The 18,918-nt window shown below is 47.4% G+C and overlaps 1 protein-coding gene across 1 annotated transcript in view; it reads right to left on the bottom strand.

Moving 5' to 3' along the window:
• LOC123773774 (cholesterol transporter ABCA5) overlaps positions 1-18,918 on the bottom strand; it is a 567,017-nt gene that overhangs the window by 165,024 nt on the left and 383,075 nt on the right. Inside the window, exon 24 of the mRNA XM_045767705.2 lies at positions 2,360-2,965. Coding sequence (XP_045623661.1) covers positions 2,360-2,965 — 606 coding nt within the window. The remainder of the gene's footprint in view (positions 1-2,359; positions 2,966-18,918) is intronic.

Below are 18,918 nucleotides of genomic sequence, written 5' to 3'. Positions count from 1 at the left end.
AATCTATAGAATAGACCTGGTTCTATTTTACATTTGTCTGCAATCCCTTTTTCAAAATTTCTTTCTGCCGCTCTCCTCACTGCCGTGTAGTTGTTTCTCGCATCTTTGTATCGCTGGTATGTTTGAGGGTTTGGCCTCTTCCTGTATTGATTCCATTTTTGTGTCTTTTGGTCTCTGGCCCTCTCGCAATTTCTGTTGAACCAATCCTGTTTCCTAGTTCTGCATCTCTGTTTTGGTATAAATTGTTTTGTGCCTTTATCATATATTTCACAAAATTTGATATACATCTCATTCACTTCCTTGCCTAGCAACAAGTCTGTCCAATTATACTCACTAAAAAAAATTCTAAGGTTGCCATAATGTCCTCTTCTAAAGTCAGGTTTTTCGGGGGTTCCGTGCCTTGGCACCTCCCTGAGCCTTCGCTCTATGTGTTCACGGACGGGTCATCTCTCGACTGGGGCTTTGTAACCAGTGGTCACCAGGTCGGCCGGGGATGGTGGGGTTTGTCCATCCGTCGGGCTCACAGCACGGTTCGGGAGTTCGTGGCTGTCTGGTTGGCGCTTCGGAGGGTTCGGGTCACTCGGTACTCTACCATCCAGCTCCATTCAGACTGTTCTCTGGCGGCTCTTTGCCGGAACCAAAGGGTTTCTCTTAGGTAATTACCTAAGTGTAATTACCTAAGTGTAGTTACAGGATGAGAGCTACGCTCGTGGTGTCCCGTCTTCCCAGCACTCTTTGTCATATAACGCTTTGAAACTACTGACGGTCTTGGCCTCCACCACCTTCTCACTTAACTTGTTCCAACCGTCTACCACTCTATTTGCGAAGGTGAATTTTCTTATATTTCTTCGGCATCTGTGTTTAGCTAGTTTAAATCTATGACCTCTTGTTCTTGAAGTGCCAGGTCTCAGGAAATCTTCCCTGTCGATTTTATCAATTCCTGTTACTATTTTGTATGTAGTGATCATATCACCTCTTTTTCTTCTGTCTTCTAGTTTTGGCATGTTTAATGCTTCTAACCTCTCCTCGTAGCTCTTACCCTTCAGTTCTGGGTGTTTGACCTTTGGGGTTGGTCCCTTCGAGTTGCTTGATACCTGGTTGATGGGGTTCTGGGAGTTCTTCTACTCCCCAAGCCTGGCCCGAGGCCAGGTTTGACTTGTGAGAGTTTGGTCCACCAGGCTGTTGCTTGGAGCGGCCCGCAGGCCCACATACCCACCACAGCCCGGTTGGTCCAGAACATCTTTTAGAAAACAGTCTAGTTTTCTCTTGAAGATGTCCATGGTTGTTACAGCTATATTTCTTATATTTCTGCATGAACCCTTGGTGCATGCAGCCCGAGTACCATGGAATACGACTCCTGGCTCACGCACCCCCGGAAGAGACAGCGCACACCACAAGGCACAGAACTGAAACAAAAGTGGAGCCAGAGGCACGACCGCACCAGACTCCTATCAGCCAAGAACTGTAGGTTGGGTTGCCAGCTGATGGGTCTGGGGCTTCCCCTTCCACCTTCCACCTCCCGGGAAAGGAGTGGGGGGGGGGGGTGCACAGACAGCGGCGCGGCAACATGATGATGTTATGCTAGTTTGCTAATTTTTGTTTGGGGAGTTCTGTCCACCTGTTCGGCCTTCAGTTGCAATAATTTTACCAGAACAGGGGTTTGTTTTGGAGTGCCTACCTTTCTGGGTGCCTGTCCCGGTCGATGGCAGACATAGAATGCTCCCAACCACAGGGGGGGCCATTGCTCCTCATGCCTCTCTGTAGAGGGGGCCAGTTTCTGGCTCATGGTCTCCAGTGGGCAAGAACTCCATGCATTGACTGATGGCAGAAAGATATACATATCCATTCAGCCTGGATAGCCACGGGGAGCCGACAGGGCTCCCCCCAGAAAAGCTGAAAACAATGAAATTCTTTACAAAGAATTCAAGCGCGATCGTCACTACGTGGGAGACACTGGTAAACTGAAGCGCAGCCACTAGTGCCACCAGGAACCACGCGCTTGGTCGACCCGTATGTGTAACAACAAACTCATGTCTTGGTGCAAGTGAAAAGAAGAATTGCCCTCTGTAACTGTTCTAGATATTTATATTGCTTTGCTTTGGATGAGTGTATCCATTCCACAAATGTAAATAAACATGAAATGTATGATCAGCAAAGGAATGAAGAAAAATACAAAGTTTTAAAAGATTGCTAAAATTACCTAAGAGTTAACAATATATCATTAACTGGGAGAACTTCTCAGTAAAGCCCATTTAGCACTACTCATATAACAAGGCCAATTGCAACTAATTCATAAAATTTGTATAATTTACAAATTATAATTTACAAGAACAAAGCTTTTAATATAAAATGTACTTACCATCCAGAGGGCATCACGCCAGCTGCCACCAAGCTTAAGTGTGTCTGCAAGTCTTAAAAGAATGTAATACAAAGGAATGTCAACTAGAACTATCACAAAAAGTGCAATTATCTGTTTTGTCATGTAACTATTTGCTGTGAGGTTGTTACAGCTATCAGTTAAAGAACATTCAATGTAAATTATGTTTATGAAAAATAAAAGGCCAAATGGAATATACTGAGGAAACAATACAGCAAAGACTACATGCAGTATGAAACTAACATGTTCATTATTAGCTAATAAATAAACAAGAGAAACAACTGTGTATGCCAAAAATCCTACTGTTATAGCCATGCCTGGGTAAAACTGCCTGGCAGATTCTGATTTATCAAATAAGTAACAGTAAACTGCAGAAGTCATCAGGGCACATGGCATGTAGAGTAGGTAAAGGATAGCTATGGCACCATAGGCTGAGGGAATGATAAGTGATGGTACTTGAAATGCAGCAATGATGACGAGTAGGCCAATGTAAGACACCATGTACATTGCACCCATCACAATAAAAAATGAAGAGAAATAAAAGTTGAATCCCACACCATTCAGTCTGAGGAGGTTTCTTGCCATAATCTGTAAGAAAAAAAAATGTTTACTGAATACAATTTACAAAGTTATTGTGGAGACTATTGTGCTAGTTGATGACACACTATCATCCATGCCTCTATCTTATGTATATGATATATATATATATAATGAACCTAACGTCCTTACTTGTCTAAAATTTTTTTATTTATTTACCTCTAGAATATTTGGAATTACTATATTTAGAAAAACCAGCATTGAATGTAATGAAACACCATTTTCTGGGTGAGCTCCGGAGGCTCCCTGCAGCTATCAGGCTAATATGTGATACATTAGACCAGAGCTTTGGTCAATGGAGTTTTGCCTACTGCGGACCATGAGCCAGAACCTGGCCCCTTCAGCGAGGCACAGGGAGCAATGGCCCTGAAAAATCCCCTTGTGGTTGGGGGTGTTTACCGTAACTGCCATCGACCAGTGTCAGGCACCCAGAAAAGTAGGCATAACAAAACAGACCCTACAAGACAAAAAGAATGCAAACAAAAACCGAACACAGAGGTAGAACTCCCTTAACCCTTAACCCTTAAACTGCGCAACGCGCCTGCAGGCTCGCGTCTGGTTTGCGCAACGCGCCTCCAGGTATTTTGATTTTTCACGTTCCATTCAAAACTGGCGCGCGGTGACGCGGGTATGGTATGGGTGGGTGGGGGCCCCAGTGATCGTCCGCCATCTTAAAAAAAAATCCCAGCATGCCCTGCGGCCGTGGGGAGCCTCAGTTTCACGGCAGCAACCATGTCTGACGCATCCTCTACGAGCTCCCGCTCCACAGTGACCCGCGGTCATGGAAAACGACTCTCTGAGGAGGAAATACGCGATATTTTGTATGATGACGGTGCTCTGGATGATGACCTGGACTATGATCCAGATAAAGACCTAACTCAGAGATCTGATACGAGTGAGGAAAAGACAGAATTGGAAGATGTGGCGAGTGTGTGTGGTACTCGTGCCTCGCCCGGCCTGCCTCGCCGCCCTGGGTCAACACCGTTATCATCACCACCATCATGTATGTCCCCAGACGCTAGTAGTTTATTCAGTGATAGTACATGTGACGAATCTTTCTCGGGCTTCAGTGACATTGGCTCCGATACGAGTAGCGTGGACGACCCGAGTACGAGCAGTGGTGGTGTTACCAGGCGGGGTTTTGCTACCTCAGCAACACGCCGCGGCAGGCGGCAGCGTGCCTCACAGCATGTGGACAACGACAGTGGCCCCTCAACATCATTTATTCGTGGTAGGTCTACAGTACGTAAATCTGCCTCAGCGCCTAGCATACCCTCACGCAGCTCCAGCAGAAGGAGCGGACGACGTAGCCGTAGTTTTGGTGCTCGTGGTGGTGTTGGCCGTGGTGTTGGCGCCAACACCAAACCCCCTGGTGTACTTGTGTGGGAGGATTGCACCACATTTGTCCCTCAAATACCAACATTTGATGATAGCGATTTTGGTGTTACACCATTATTCCCATATACTGGTGATGATATGGCAGACATGGAATATTTTCAGGCATATTTTGACAATGTATTCATGACGCATCTTGTGACTGAGACAAACAGGTTCGCTCATAGCCTCATAGACGAAGGCATTTTACCTGCCTCACGGCTCACACGATGGAAGGACACCACAATCGACGAAATGTACGTGTTTCTGGCACTCTGTATGATGATGAAGCACTCTGAGAAAGCTGTCATCCAGGATTATTGGAGCAAAGACAGCCTTGTTCCATTGCCTGTGTTCAACCGGTACATGTCGCGTGATAGGTTTCTCTTGATTCTCAGGTGCCTGCATTTCGAGAATAATGCAAATGAGGACAGACACGACAGACTGTGGAAAGTACGGAAGATGTTCAGTGACATGAGAGGGAAGTTCAGGGATTATTTTGTACCTGGACAGAATGTGGTTATTGACGAGTCGCTTGTACTGTTCAAGGGGCGACTGGCATTCAAGCAGTACATTCCATCAAAGCGGCACCGATTTGGACTGAAGTTTTTTGTGCTATGCGACTGTGAGACTGGTATTGTCTTGGACATGATATTATATTCTGGTACAGACGTCGACATACCGGCTCAAGATGAACACGGGTTCTCTGGCAGTGTTGTAAAAACCCCGATGGAACCGTTGCTGAACAAGGGGCATGTGCTGTACACAGACAACTATTACACCAGCCCCTTATTGACCAGATACCTCCTTGCCCACAACACCGGCGTATGTGGCACTGTGAAGAGCCACAGGAAGGAAATGCCAGTGTTCGGTATAGCTATAGCCGTGGGTGAGTGCCAGCTGTGCAAGTGTGACAATACGCTGTCAGTGCGGTGGAAGGACAGACGCGAGGTGAATATGTTGACTACGATTCACACCGGTGCCATGTTGGACAGTGGGAAAGTCCACTTTCAGACACGCAACACCGTGTATAAGCCAGACTGTGTCATAGACTATAACGTGAACATGCGCCTCGTCGATAAGTGTGACATGATGCTTGGTGGAGTAGAGTGCGTGCGCAAGTCTGTGAAATGGACTAAAAAGTTCTTCTTCCACCTCATGGATGTTGCAGTGCTCAACTGCTTCAATATGTACTTAGTAAAATCTGGCAGGAGACCGTCTATACGTATATTCAGTGCTGGTGTTGTGTCACAGCTGCTAGGAAAGTATGGCAAGGAGGGTTCTGTTGTACCGCGCGGAGTGCAAGCAACAATGCCACACGCAGCTCCAGACAGATTGAGGGGTAATGAGAACTTCGGAGTACATATGCTCGAGTATATGCCAGGCACAGCATCACGGGAGAAGGGTAAACGTGCGTGTATAGTATGCAGGAGCACTACCCGCAGAGAACAGAAACGAAGATGTATCAGCACCTGGTGCGTGGAGTGCAAGGTGCCACTATGCCCCGTTGGCTGTTTCGCAGCATATCACACACTCGCGGAGTACTGAGTGTGTTTATGGTGTGTGTATATAGTGTGTGATACTGTACAGTGTGTATATAAAGTGTAAATATAAATTTATTTGGCATGATACATTGGAAATTGTGCAGGATAAGTGAACTTGTTTGTGATGCACGTAACACAGTGTCTACGGACAGTACGGATGTTGTACTGCGATATTATAGTGTACGTGTTCATTATACATTGGATTGGCACATAAAAACAATGAAAATGTATTTGGAAATGTGCGCAATAAATGAACAAAAATATATTCGCGGCAACTCGCTCGCCCCGCCCCGAGCGCCCCACCGCCTCCGAGAGCTTACGCCACGGGCGCACAGGGAATGATGACGTCACGCCCCAACTTCCGGACCCCATAGCAGCCAAAGTAAGTACAATTTCGAATTTTTTTTTACATACCCATACTCAGGGAAGGGTTTTTGACACTTTAAAAAGAAAAAAGAATTTTTTCCAGGGAATTTATTTCCTGCGCACTGCGGGGGTGTCACATTTGGAGGCAACGCAGTTAAGGGGTTAACATGCTAGGGGTATAATATCCTTTGTTCCCCACAAGTGCATGTAATTTTGAAAAAAAAAAAAAAAAAAAAAAAAATTCTTGCTACTCTGTTAATTTGTGTTCACTGATCATGGGAAAAATAATAAAAAAATCGTAAGTGGCATATATTGCCCGCTATAGGGCGGGGAAGTCTGGCAAAAAACAGGCGCTGACTCAGCGTGCGTCCCAGGTGGTCTGTTGATCGCCAGCTGTCAGGCCGGAGTTGCCACAAAGAGATAATTACCTAATTATTTCAATGTCTCTGATTGATTTTTCATAGTTTTTTTGCTGTAATATTATTCAATATTGTGTAATTTGATATATTTATATAATAAAATGAGTGAATCATCACTGTACTCAAAAATATGGTATGCATATTGTTGATTCAATTATGTTCATCAATCAGTGAACAAATACTTTGTCGGTTATTACACTATATACACAGGTTATATATAAGTATCTGCATGTTTTGTTCACCATAACGAACCACTAAGTTGCTATTATGAGTCAAAAAGTAATGAGAACACCCACATTCTCCTCCCACAATACTGTTTTTGATTTTACTCACTATATACAGACGCTATATATAAGTATCTACATTCGTGTTCACCATAACGAACCACTAAGTTGGTATGCTGAGTGGCAGTGGCAGCCCGCCACTGGCTGCCACTCCCTCCCTCCCTCACCTCACCTGACTTGCCACCATTCTCCACCGACCATACTGTTTTTGCTTTTATATACAGACGTTACATATAAGTATTTACATGTTTTGTTCACCATAACTGTTATGGTTTGGTCAGACAAACAATCTTCATACACATGGTTTTATTTTCCGCCAGTAACAACAACAAAACAATTATCAGGTACATGAAATATTATTAACAAGATCATAAACAAAAGAGCATCTGTTCCAAACATGCTACCTCCAACATCTGTAGTACTCAATCCCAACATTCCTCCCCTTTTAAATAAACTCTACCCCTACAGGTTAAGTCTATCAGGCGGTCGTATGACTCTTCCTGATTTTCTCAACTGGGAGTCCTGACCTGTTACTTCTGGGAAACATTCTTCTGAATTACTCCTTGTAGAGTCCATAGGGTTAACTGTATCCCCATTACCCTCTACTGCCCCTTGCTCTGCCTCCCTGTCTCCTGCAGGTGCTGCTACCCCTTCATTATAAGGATGGATATCACTAGTTGCCCCACCCCCACCTGAAGGGTCTTCAAAATTCCCTGTGAACTTTGGCATAAGCTGATCTACATGCCTTTTCCAATTAATGTTCCCAAAACTCTGCACTTGCACAGTGAAGTTCCTGCGGCCCAGGACCTCCCTAATTTTCCCTTCCACCCAGGGCTTTCCACTTCCAAAATTCCTTGCATATACTGCATCCCCCTCATTAAACAACAATTCCTCTCCCTGAGCCAACTGACTGGCCAAGCTAGTTACCGATTTCTCTTTATCGGGATCTGTCTTTTCTGCTTCCATGTGCACTTTAAAGTGCCTATTAAACAGTAATTCAGAAGGAGATTTACCAGTAGTAGAATGAACAGTTTTCCTTTGATTATATAAAAATCTACAAAGCCTTGTATTAATAGTACCTTCTGTAAACCGCTTTAACCCTTCTTTCAAGGATCTCACTGCTCTCTCTGCTAGACCATTTGAAGAAGGATTATAGGGGGCAGGTGTTACATGTTTAATACCATTTTTCAAAAAAAAATCCTCCATTTCCACAGAAACAAAATAGGAACATTGTCTGAGACAATTATGTCTGGCAATCCAAAATTACAAAATGTTTTCCTTAGTAATTCACAAGTTACAGATGATGTGGTGGAATTACACACATGAACACCCAGATATTTTGTGTATGAATCCACCACCACTAGGTAATATTTGTTATCCATAGGTCCCGCATAATCTACATGAAGTCTAGACCAGGGTTTTCCAGTGCATGGCCAAGAAAGTACCGGGGCCTGGGGTTTCTGATAATTCTTAAAGCAAATATGACAATTTTTTGTTACCTCAGCAATATCCTGGTCTATTTTTTGGCCACCAAACCCAACTTCTAGCTTCTGCTTTCATAGCATTTATGCCATTATGGCCTACATGCAGCTGTTCCAAAATCTTACATCTCAGTTCCCCAGGCACCACCACTCTATTCCTATACAAGAGTACATCCTGGTGAATACTAAGGTCAGCCTTCACTGCAGCATACTCTTGACAATAACAAATTATCATTCCAACCATATTTGACATTTTTCATCAACAGACTTAATTTAGGATCTCTACCAGTTGCCTTCCTAATAGTCTGGAATGAAATATCCTCAAAGGACATAGATTCCACCAGGTTAACATACTCCACTGGAATACTGGAATTTAATTCTTCTGTCACAGGCAATCTACTTAATGCATCAGCTACTACATTATCCTTGCCTGGCTTAAACTCTAAATCATACTCAAACTGAGAGAGTAGTAATGCCCATCTTTGAATTCTAGCATTGGCATTAACTGGAATCTGCTTACCTCTGCCAAACAATCCTAGCAGGGGTTTATGATCTGTTCTAGCAAGAAATTTCCTCCCCAGCAGAAAATACCTCAGTTTTTTTTACAGCATATACCAAAGCTAAGGCTTCTTTATCTAACTGAGAATAATTCTGTTCCGCAGGAGATAATTTCTTGCTAGCAAAATATACTACTTTATCCTGACCATCTACTTCCTGTAATAATGCACAACCCACTCTTACTGGGGAAGCATCTACCTCCAGTTTTAACGGGAATCTACCTGTAAAATTAGTGAGCACTGGAGAATTGATCAATTCCTGCTTAATATTCCTGAAGGCATTCTCCTCTCTTGCTGCCCACTTAAATCTAGCCCCTTTTTTCAACAATTCATAAAAGGGTGCTAATTTTGTTGAAAAGTTCTTCACGAACTTACAAAAATATGTAACCATCCCAACAAAAGACTGTACTTCCCCAACTGATGTTGGGGCTGGGGCATCTATTATAGCAGTTTTGTGAGAAGGAGTAAAGCCCTTACCTGAAATATGGTACCCCAGATATTCAATGGCCTTGGTCTTCAACGTTGTTTTTCCCTTATTAATCTTCACATTGTGCTTTTGCAAAAGATTCAAAACTTGTTCTAATCTAGCATCATGCACTTCCTCATTCTCCCCACATACAATAATGTCATCTAAAAAACTAGCCACACCTTCAATGTTAACTAACAACTGGGACATGAATCTCTGAAAAATTGCTGGAGACGAGGAGAGTCCAAAAGGAAGTCTTTTATACTTAAATAACCCCTTGTGGGTATTAATCACTAACAATTTCTGGCTCTCCTCCTCTACAGGAATTTGCAAGTAAGCATCTTTCAGGTCAATCTTAGAAAAAATTGCTCCCTTGCAGACCACTGACAACAACTCATCTATCTTAGGTAAAGGGTACTTCTCACAGTGTATGCGGTTGTTCAGTTCTTTGAAGTCTGCACAGATTCTCAAGGATTTCCGATCTGCCTTCAACATTGGTACAATTGGGGCTGCCCATTCACTATGTGTAATTGGCTCTAAGATGCCTTCTGCCACATGCTTTTCCAGGGCTGATTCTACCAATTGCTTGTAATGAAACGGCACTGTTCTTGCCTTGAAAAATTTAGGTGAAGCCCCACTTTTCAGGTGAATTTTTGCCACCATGCTATTAATTGGCTTATCTGCCTCCACTGAATATTTGTCTAACAGTTGTTCGGCACTTTTAATTGTTTTAACTATCGACAATTCATCTAGGCCCGCCAAGAAAATTCCCACTTTTTCCATGAGATCCTTACCACATAGGCTAGGATTATGTGAATCCACTACATAAAAATCCTGGACAATTTCTTTTCCATTATAACCTACTTTTGCCGACACCTTGCCATAGACCTTAATTGATACATTATCATAAGCACTTAAAGATTTTTTACCTGGTTTTACATTCAATTGCAAGGTATCTGCCCAATCTCTAGACAACGTTGACACTGCAGCACCAGTGTCCAGTTCCAAGGGAACTAACTTCCCATTAATTACAAAATTCACCACTTGTGACTTCACTGAACATACCTTTTCTTTCACCGAATATAGTCGGTTTTCCTCACCTGCAGCTTCTTCAGACTGGTTACCTTCCTCTACTGCCTTGACCACAGTACCACTACCTCTTCTTCCTGCATTCCCTGGTCGTCTCCTCTCCCAGGCCTTGCTGTTCCTGTTCAGATATTCCCTACACACTCTGCAAGTGTCCCTCCTTATTACAAAAGTTGCATATATATGCACGAAACTTGCACTTGCTACTTATGTGCTTGTATCCACAGTGTGTACATCTGGTCTGGCCCTGTACGACCATAATTTCCTGAGTAGAAGTCTTACTTCCAAAAGCCCTTTCCAGGTTCAATATCTTCTCGAGCACCGTCCATGAAGTCATCGATTGTAGATCCAAATTTTCTGCCACCAGGTTAAGGAAATAATTCTCCTTTTCCACTGCCATGAACAACTGGTCCCTAACCCTGCCGTCCAACTGTGCTCCGAAGTTGCAGTGGTTAGCCAAAGCCTTCAATTCCGCAAATAAATCCTGTACGGACTCCTGCTGCTTTTTCGTCCTCTTCTGGAAATCCATCAAACTCCTGTGATATGATGGTTTCACCACATACTGACGTTTAAGCAAAGCAATCAAGTCTACATAGGTCTTCGTGTGCGGTAGCTCAGGTGCACACAAATTTCCGAGAACACTATATGCTTCAGAACCCAGTGAAACTAAGAGTACCGCTTTCTTGGTGGCGTCCTCCTTAATCTCCCGGTACTGAAAGTTTGCTTCCAGCAGGCTGAGCCACAGGTCCAACGAGATCTTGGCAGTGTTTAACGGCTCGATTGACATGGTAGCCATGGCCACGGTGTAGCACACTCCACTGTTATATGCGAAGCGTCCACTCGTCCACACGACGTACCCTGCACTGTCTTGATCCTCACACCACGTCTCGTACCCAGGCTCTCTGCCAGCGATGTTTAATTCTCGTCGCCACTGTTATGGTTTTGGTCAGACAAACAATCTTCGTCCACATGGTTTTATTTTCCGCCAGTAACAACAACAAAACAATTATCAGGTACATGAAATATTATTAACAAGATCATAAACAAAAGAGCATCTGCTCCAAACATGCTACCTCCAACATCTGTAGTACTCAATCCCAACTGTACATCTAAGCTTGTATGGTGAGTAAAGGCACAAAGACGTAGGACCTCACACAGTCAGCTGATGGCTACCGCCCTCAAGGCCAGACGCACTAATATTTCTCCTCCAACAATACTGTTTGTGGTGTTATTACGCTATATACACACATTATATATAAATATCTACCTGTTTTATTCACCATACTTGTACAAGTAAACTGGTATGGTGACCAAAGACCATCGTGGTAACCAGTAAACAACACCGTCGTCTGCACGGTGGGGTCGTACAGACGACGCCACCGCTCTCACCAAAATGGCGGCTCCCAATCTACTCCTTGTGCTGTTTATACCCTGTATACACACGTTATATATAAGTATCTACATTTGTGTTCAGCGAACCACTAAGCTGGTATGGTGAGTGCAGTTTGTGACGATAATCTCTTTCAAGAGAGATTGAGCCTGCTCTTCCCTACATAAAGTTTCTTACACATATACAAGAATAAGATGCTACCTTCAAGATACGTCTACCAGTAGAACAAAACGTTTTGACCAGGAGGTAAAATGTACCCTGAACCCCCACTCCACACTCCCTCCATGCCGGTTCACCAGTCATCAAGCAGCAAACTACCATTCCAGCCTGCCTGCTTCTGATTGGTTACCCGCCGTCTGCACACCTGCACCTCTGCACCTCAGTGCCCTCTACCTAAGTCGATGTCTGGGCTTGAACCAGCCATTGAAGTCAGAATATCCTTGTGCTCTCAAGCTGTGAACAACCAACTGATACACGTCCTGTTTATTGGTGGTGGTTCCCAGCTAGCGCTATATTCTCAGCACCTGTTTATGTCATTTTGTCTTTATATTATTTCTAGAGTAATTTATCCCTGTTCTTAATTTTTATGACTTGTTTGTTTGCACTGTACATAGCCAAGGGATTGTCTTTGTTTTTAAATTTGCTTTCCAGTTAATTAAAGTTTCATTGTTCATACTATGTGTTTTGCGTGTCTTCCCTTACTCTACCACAGACAACAGCCAAGCAGTCTCTTTTTTTTCTTGTAAATGTGACAGGCATTGACACCAGCCATTAGGAGGACTGCCGAACATCTACACTCCTACACTTTCCCGTCACAAGTCAATAAAAGGTGGCCACACACAGTCAGAAGACATCGCCACCACCCTCCCTCCCACAGCATTACTCCTCCCTCCATGGCGCGCTAAATATCACCACAATCTTGCTATTATCAGAACCCTGGTCAGTTTTATCACAGTCAGGGGTCTTCTGTAATATCATCATCACTACATAATAGCATGAACAAGTATATTATGGCATTTTTAGGCGATGCTGTGGTCACAAGCTGAACAGCAGTGCTGTGAGCTCGTGCTGCGTGCGCCAGGCTTGGTAGCTCACTCAATACTGAGGCCCCTAACACCCAGGAGTTTGGCCCACGATTTTTTTTTAAAATGGTGTCTGTTTACAAGAGCCCTGATGAAGGTGTGGTGAACCCCGTTTATTCGCGGGCCGTTTAAATCTTGCGTAGTACTCCAACACGTCATATGACGTGATGCCCACTTTTTCGGTAAGTTACTTAACACGTCATATGACATGTTGCACAGTTTAAGGGTTAATTCCAAAGGAAACAGGTAAACAAGCAAACATCACACCATGTTGTCACGTCGCTCATCTGCGCAGCTCCCACCCCGGAGGGGGGGGGGAGCCCCGGACACAGCACACCTAGGAAGTAAAATAGGCAGATATGTAAAAGGGAAAGATCGACCTTTGAGGATCACCCTAAATGGTGCCAAACAGATGGAAGAAGTACTAAGGAATGCTAGAAAATTACAAAGTGATGAGGATGGGAAAGTGTGGTCGTTAAGACGAGATCTTTCAAAAGAAGATAGAGAGAAGCTGAAACTGAACCTCGCCGAGGCAAAACTTTTAATGAGAGCAGGAATGAAGAAGAAATCAATTCTTTTTTCTACAAAGTGATAGGGGTAGGCAGACCAGTAAAGTGGTACATACAGGCAAACCAACAAAATCATTAGAGAGAGGGGGAGTGAAAAATAAGAAGAGGGGGAACAAGTTCCTGAAGATTGCATACACTATCATAGATGGAGTAAGATCGAAGATACTGGAGTTAAGTGATGTAATACAGCTGCAGACACCAGACATTGTTGCACTCACAGAGACAAAACTTGAAGATGTTATTTTAAATGAAGTCATATTCCCAAGGGGCTACTCAATTTGGAGACGGGACAGAAAAATTAGGAAAGGTGGTGGCGTTGCTGGGCTGGTGAAAGAACACCTAAAGGCAAATGAAATAATGACTGCAAATCCACAAGAAGTTGACATAATAGCACTAGAGATCTGCCATGAAGATGATAAACTAATGATCATAAATGCATACAGTCCACCGCTAAGCAGCACATGGTCAAAGGAGGAGCTAGATAGTAAAAGAGAAGGTCTTATAACAATAATGAGAGAGATCATAGCGAGAGCGGATAACGATAGTTCATGACTGTTGATAGTCGGCGACTTCAACTTGAACGTCATAGACTGGGAAGCATATGAAGCTAAAATAGAAGATTTCTGGACCTGTAAATTTGTAGACCTCATCCTGGAAACATTCTTGTATCAACATGTTAAACAAGCTACGAGGATGAGGGAAGGGGACGTTCCCTCCTTGCTAGACTTGATATTTACCAGGAAGGAGGAAGAAATATTTGACATTCAGTACCTTCCTCCCTTGGGTAAAAGTGACCATGTCTTTTTGGGAATAAAGTATGCAATGCGTTATAATCTGGAAGAAAATATGAAGGTCGATGCAATTGAAAAACCTGACTTTAGGAGAGGACATTATGGCAACCTTAGAAATTTTTTTAGTGGGTATAATTGGACAGACTTGTTGCTAGGCAAGGAAGTGAATGAGATGTATGTCAAGTTTTGTGAAATATATGATAAATGCACAAAACAATTTATACCAAAACAGAGAAGCAGAACTAGGAAACAGGATTGGTTCAACAGAAAGTGCGAGAGGGCCAGAGACCAAAAGACACAAAAATGGAATCAATACAGGAAGAGGCCGAACCCCCAAACAACCAGCGTTGAATGTAATGAAACGCCATTTTCTGGGTGAGTCCCGGAGGCTCCCCGGAGCTATCCCAGGCTGATATGCTAATGTCAGACTTTGGCATCAGTCATGTGTATGGAGTTCTTAGGCCTACCGGGGACCACGGCCAGAACCGGGCCCCCTCAGAGAGGCAAGGGGAGCAATGGCCTATAGAAGCCCCTGTGTAGTTGGAAGCATTCTATGTCTGCCATCGACCGGAACAGGCACCCAGAAAGGTAAGCGCCCCAAAACAAACCCCTATTCTGGTTAAAATTGCTACCTAATACCGAACTAGTGGATAGAACTCCCCAACCGAAAACAAGCAAATTAGTGTGACGTCACACACTGCCGCGCCGCTGTCTGCGCAGCTCCCCCCTCCCCGGGAGGGGGAAGGGGGAGCCCCAGACCCCCCGCGCCGGCTACCCACACCTCAGTTCTTGAGGCTGGATGTCAAAAACGCGAAAAACCGCCGACCGGAGGGAGGGAGGGATGCCGGGGAGCCTCCGGGACTCACCCAGAAAATGGCGTTTCATTACATTCAACGCTGGTTTTCTGGGGGGAGCCCCGTCGGCTCCCCGGAGCTAACTACCCACAGACAGAAAAAGAGGGACTTACCCGGGAGGCGGTCGTCGCTCACCCCTCAACTCGAAGCCGAGACAACTGGCTGCAACCGCCGACCCAAAGCAACACAGGCCCGACGAGGGCCAGGGACTTTCACAAGGTAACGAGCAGCCAGGACCCTGTTCGACCGCCAAAATCCCCGCGCCCGAATATCAGACCAAGACATATTCCCAAAGACGGCAGCAAGAGCCGCGAACTTACGAACGTCATGGGCACGGGGATAGACCGCAGGCTGGCTAGACCTAATAACCCTGCGGACGACCTGAGAGACCCGAACCCGCGAACAGGGAAGAAGGGAAACCGGATCAACCCACAGCGCGTCCCCGGACACAGAAGCTGTGGCGCGCAAATAACGGCGAAGCGCCGCAACCGGACACAAAACATGATGCACCCCCGGCCTGACCAACCAAGCATCAACCACCCATGGACCCCTCCGGAACGCAGCAGTCTCATTCTTCGCCAGAAAAGAAGGAGACGGCTGCAAACGAACAAAACTATCACCACGACCAAAAGAGCAGAAACCCCTGCGCCGGAGGAGAGCATGAAGCTCCCCTACCCGACCCCCAGAGGCCAAAGCCAACAAGAAAAGTGCCTTGGAAAAACAATCCTGGACCGAAGGGGCCACAACGAAACGAGGAGATGAAAGGAAAGCGAGCACTCTGTCCAAAGACCAGGACGGCTCAGGCGACGCATGAGCAGGCCGGAGGTGAAACAATGCACGAGACAGCTTGCGAAACGGCGCAGACGTAACATCGATACCGAAAGCAAGCTGAAGCGGCTCCGCCAGCGCCGCACGATACGAAGCGACAGTGTTAGGCATAAGATGACGGTCCTGAAACAACCACGAGAGGAAGGACAAGACCACCCGAACAGACAAGGAGCTAACACGACGAAGACGCAAAAAGAAACGGAAGGACCGCCAGGAAACTTCATACTGCCGCCGAGAAGAAGCCCGCAGGTGGGACACCAACAAGGAGGCCACCTGATCACCATAGAGCTGATGATAGACTCGAGTCAAAAAAACCATACGCGAAGACTCGAGGAGAAGATCGAACCAGCTACGTGACGTACCGGCCCGATCTGCTGAAAGAGGCGGAGCCGCGGGAAAACCCTCGGGTTCGGACACCGAGCAACCAGCGCCTGAAACCAAGGCTGGGCCGGCCACCAAGGGGCCAGAAGGACAACTCTCCCCTGGTAAGTCTCTAAGCGAGTCAGGACCTGGAGCAACAGCCGAACTGGGGGAAAGAGGTACAGGAACCCCCACCTCGACCAGTCGAGCCGAAAGGCATCGACCCCGACGGCCTCGCAATCGGGGAAGGGCGCCGCATAAACGGGAAGACGCCGCGACCACGCCGACGCGAAGAGGTCCACCTCGGGGCGCCCGAACGTCTGGCAAAGCCAACGGAAGGACTCGTCGTCGACCGTCCACTCCGTGGAGAGGGGAACGAAGCGAGACAGGGCGTCGGCCAAGACGTTGGACACGCCCCGTACGTGAACCGCCAGGAGAGCCAAACCCCGAGAACTCAGCAGACGAGTCACCCGAAGCGACCAACCCCAAAGAGACAAGGACCGCATCGAACCCCCGCGGTTCAGGCAATGAACCACCGGAGAGCAGTCCGAATGGAGCCGAATCGTCGATCCGCGGGCCACCCGAATCCTCCCCAGAGCAAACCACACTGCCGCGAACTCCCGCACCGTACTGTGAGCTCGACGGAAGGACGGATCCCAACGCCCCTGGCCGGCCTGGTGAGCACTGGTCACAAAACCCCAGCCGAGAGACGACGCATCCGTGTACACATCGAGCGAGGGCTCGGGTAGGCGCCAAGGCACTGAACCCCGAAAAACCCGAAGAGGAAGCCGGTGACGCAGCAACCGACGCAAGTCCCCCGGGGGTCGAACTCTGCGATCGCGAGAGAGGCGGAAGGGAGAACCCCGAAGGAACCAGAACAGCCGTCGAAGCCAAACCCGACCCGGCGGGTAGACCACCATCGCGAAGTTCAGGCTCCCGCACAGCCCCTCGAGCAACCGCCGGGTGACCCGAGGGCCCTCCAGAAACAGACGAAGGCGGGACCGCAGCCGCAGGAGAGACTCCGGAGGGAGAGACAAGGAGGCGGTCCGAGAGTCCCACACGAGACCCAGCCAAGTCCGAACCTGAGAGGGAACCAGATGGGACTTCCTCCAGTTCACCAAGAACCCGAACCCGGCGAGCTGGGAAAGAACCAAATCCCTGGCTAGCAAGCAAGCGGACTGGCTGGGAGCCCAAACCAGCCAGTCGTCGAGGTAGGCCAACACCCGAACACCTAGGAGACGCAAACGAGCCACCACAACCCGTGTAAGGCGTGTGAACACGCGAGGTGCCAGGTTCAACCCGAACGGGAGACAACGAAAGCGGTAACTCAGACGCCCCACTACAAAACCGAGCCAGTCCCTGAACCGCGGATGAATCGGGACATGCCAATAAGCGTCCCGGAGGTCCAGGGACACCATCCAAGCACCCGGCTCCAAGAGGAGCCGAACCTGAGACAGCGTAGTCATCCGAAAGGAAGGGCAATGAACCCAGGGGTTCAGACGGGACAAGTCCAGAATGAACCGCAGGTCCGCGCAGTCCCGTTTCGGAACCGGAAACAGACGGGAAACCCATCTGAGGGACGACGTCGTTTCGACGACGCCCAAGCGTACCCACTCCAAGACGACTCGACAGAGCGCAGGGGAAGAAGCCTGCCCCGCCAGCCCCGACCCCCCAAAGGGGGGAGGGGCCACCCAACGCCACCGCAGGCCGCGAGACACGACCCGAAAGGCCCACGAATCGTGGGACCAGGCGCGGGCGAACAGCGCAAGCCGCCCCCCCATCGCCCCGTCAAAGGGGCAAACCGCGAAAGGGCCGGCGACCCTTACGAGACCCAGAACCCCGCACAGCGCGAACACCGCGCCGACCAGACGAGGGAGGGTCCGCAGGAGGAGCCAACCCCAAACCTGACACCAGAGGCCTACCACGACGAGAGGAACCCCGAGCCCTGGCACGACCTTTCCGGGAAGACCCACCCCGGGACCCCCGGAAAACCAACAAGTCCGACATCGGACGACAAGCCGCCGACGCAGCCTGAATAAACTGCGCCACGGCCGACTCCCCAAACAGGAGAGGACAAAAAGGTGAAGAACGCCTAAGAGCCAGAGCCCAAGCAGATTCCACGGAGGAACCCAGCACCGCCTGCCGACACGCGAGACGGGAAGCATAGAACAGTGAAACCGCATCCCGCAAAATCGGCGTGAACAGCTTCAACAAGGCAGCCGACGAACGCGCAGCCGAGGACAAGGTGCCGGACCCCGGGACGGACCCAAGCGTCCCCACATCCTCCACGAGCCAATCCGAAGACAGCTCCAGGAGGGAAAAGAACCGCAAGGCCGAACACAAAAGGCCCCGAGCGCGCAAGTCCTCCGCCACGAGCGCCGCCGAAAGGGAGGGAACCTGCACATGGAGCTGAATAACGCCCACATCGCGGGGAAGGGCAGGGGCAAACAAGCACTCATTCAGGTACTCAAGGTCACCCCCCAGGAAAACCTG

This window comes from Procambarus clarkii, chromosome 72 (assembly GCF_040958095.1).
Source record: "Procambarus clarkii isolate CNS0578487 chromosome 72, FALCON_Pclarkii_2.0, whole genome shotgun sequence".
NCBI lineage: Eukaryota > Metazoa > Arthropoda > Malacostraca > Decapoda > Cambaridae > Procambarus > Procambarus clarkii.
This window is presented reverse-complemented; position numbering and strand designations above follow the sequence as displayed.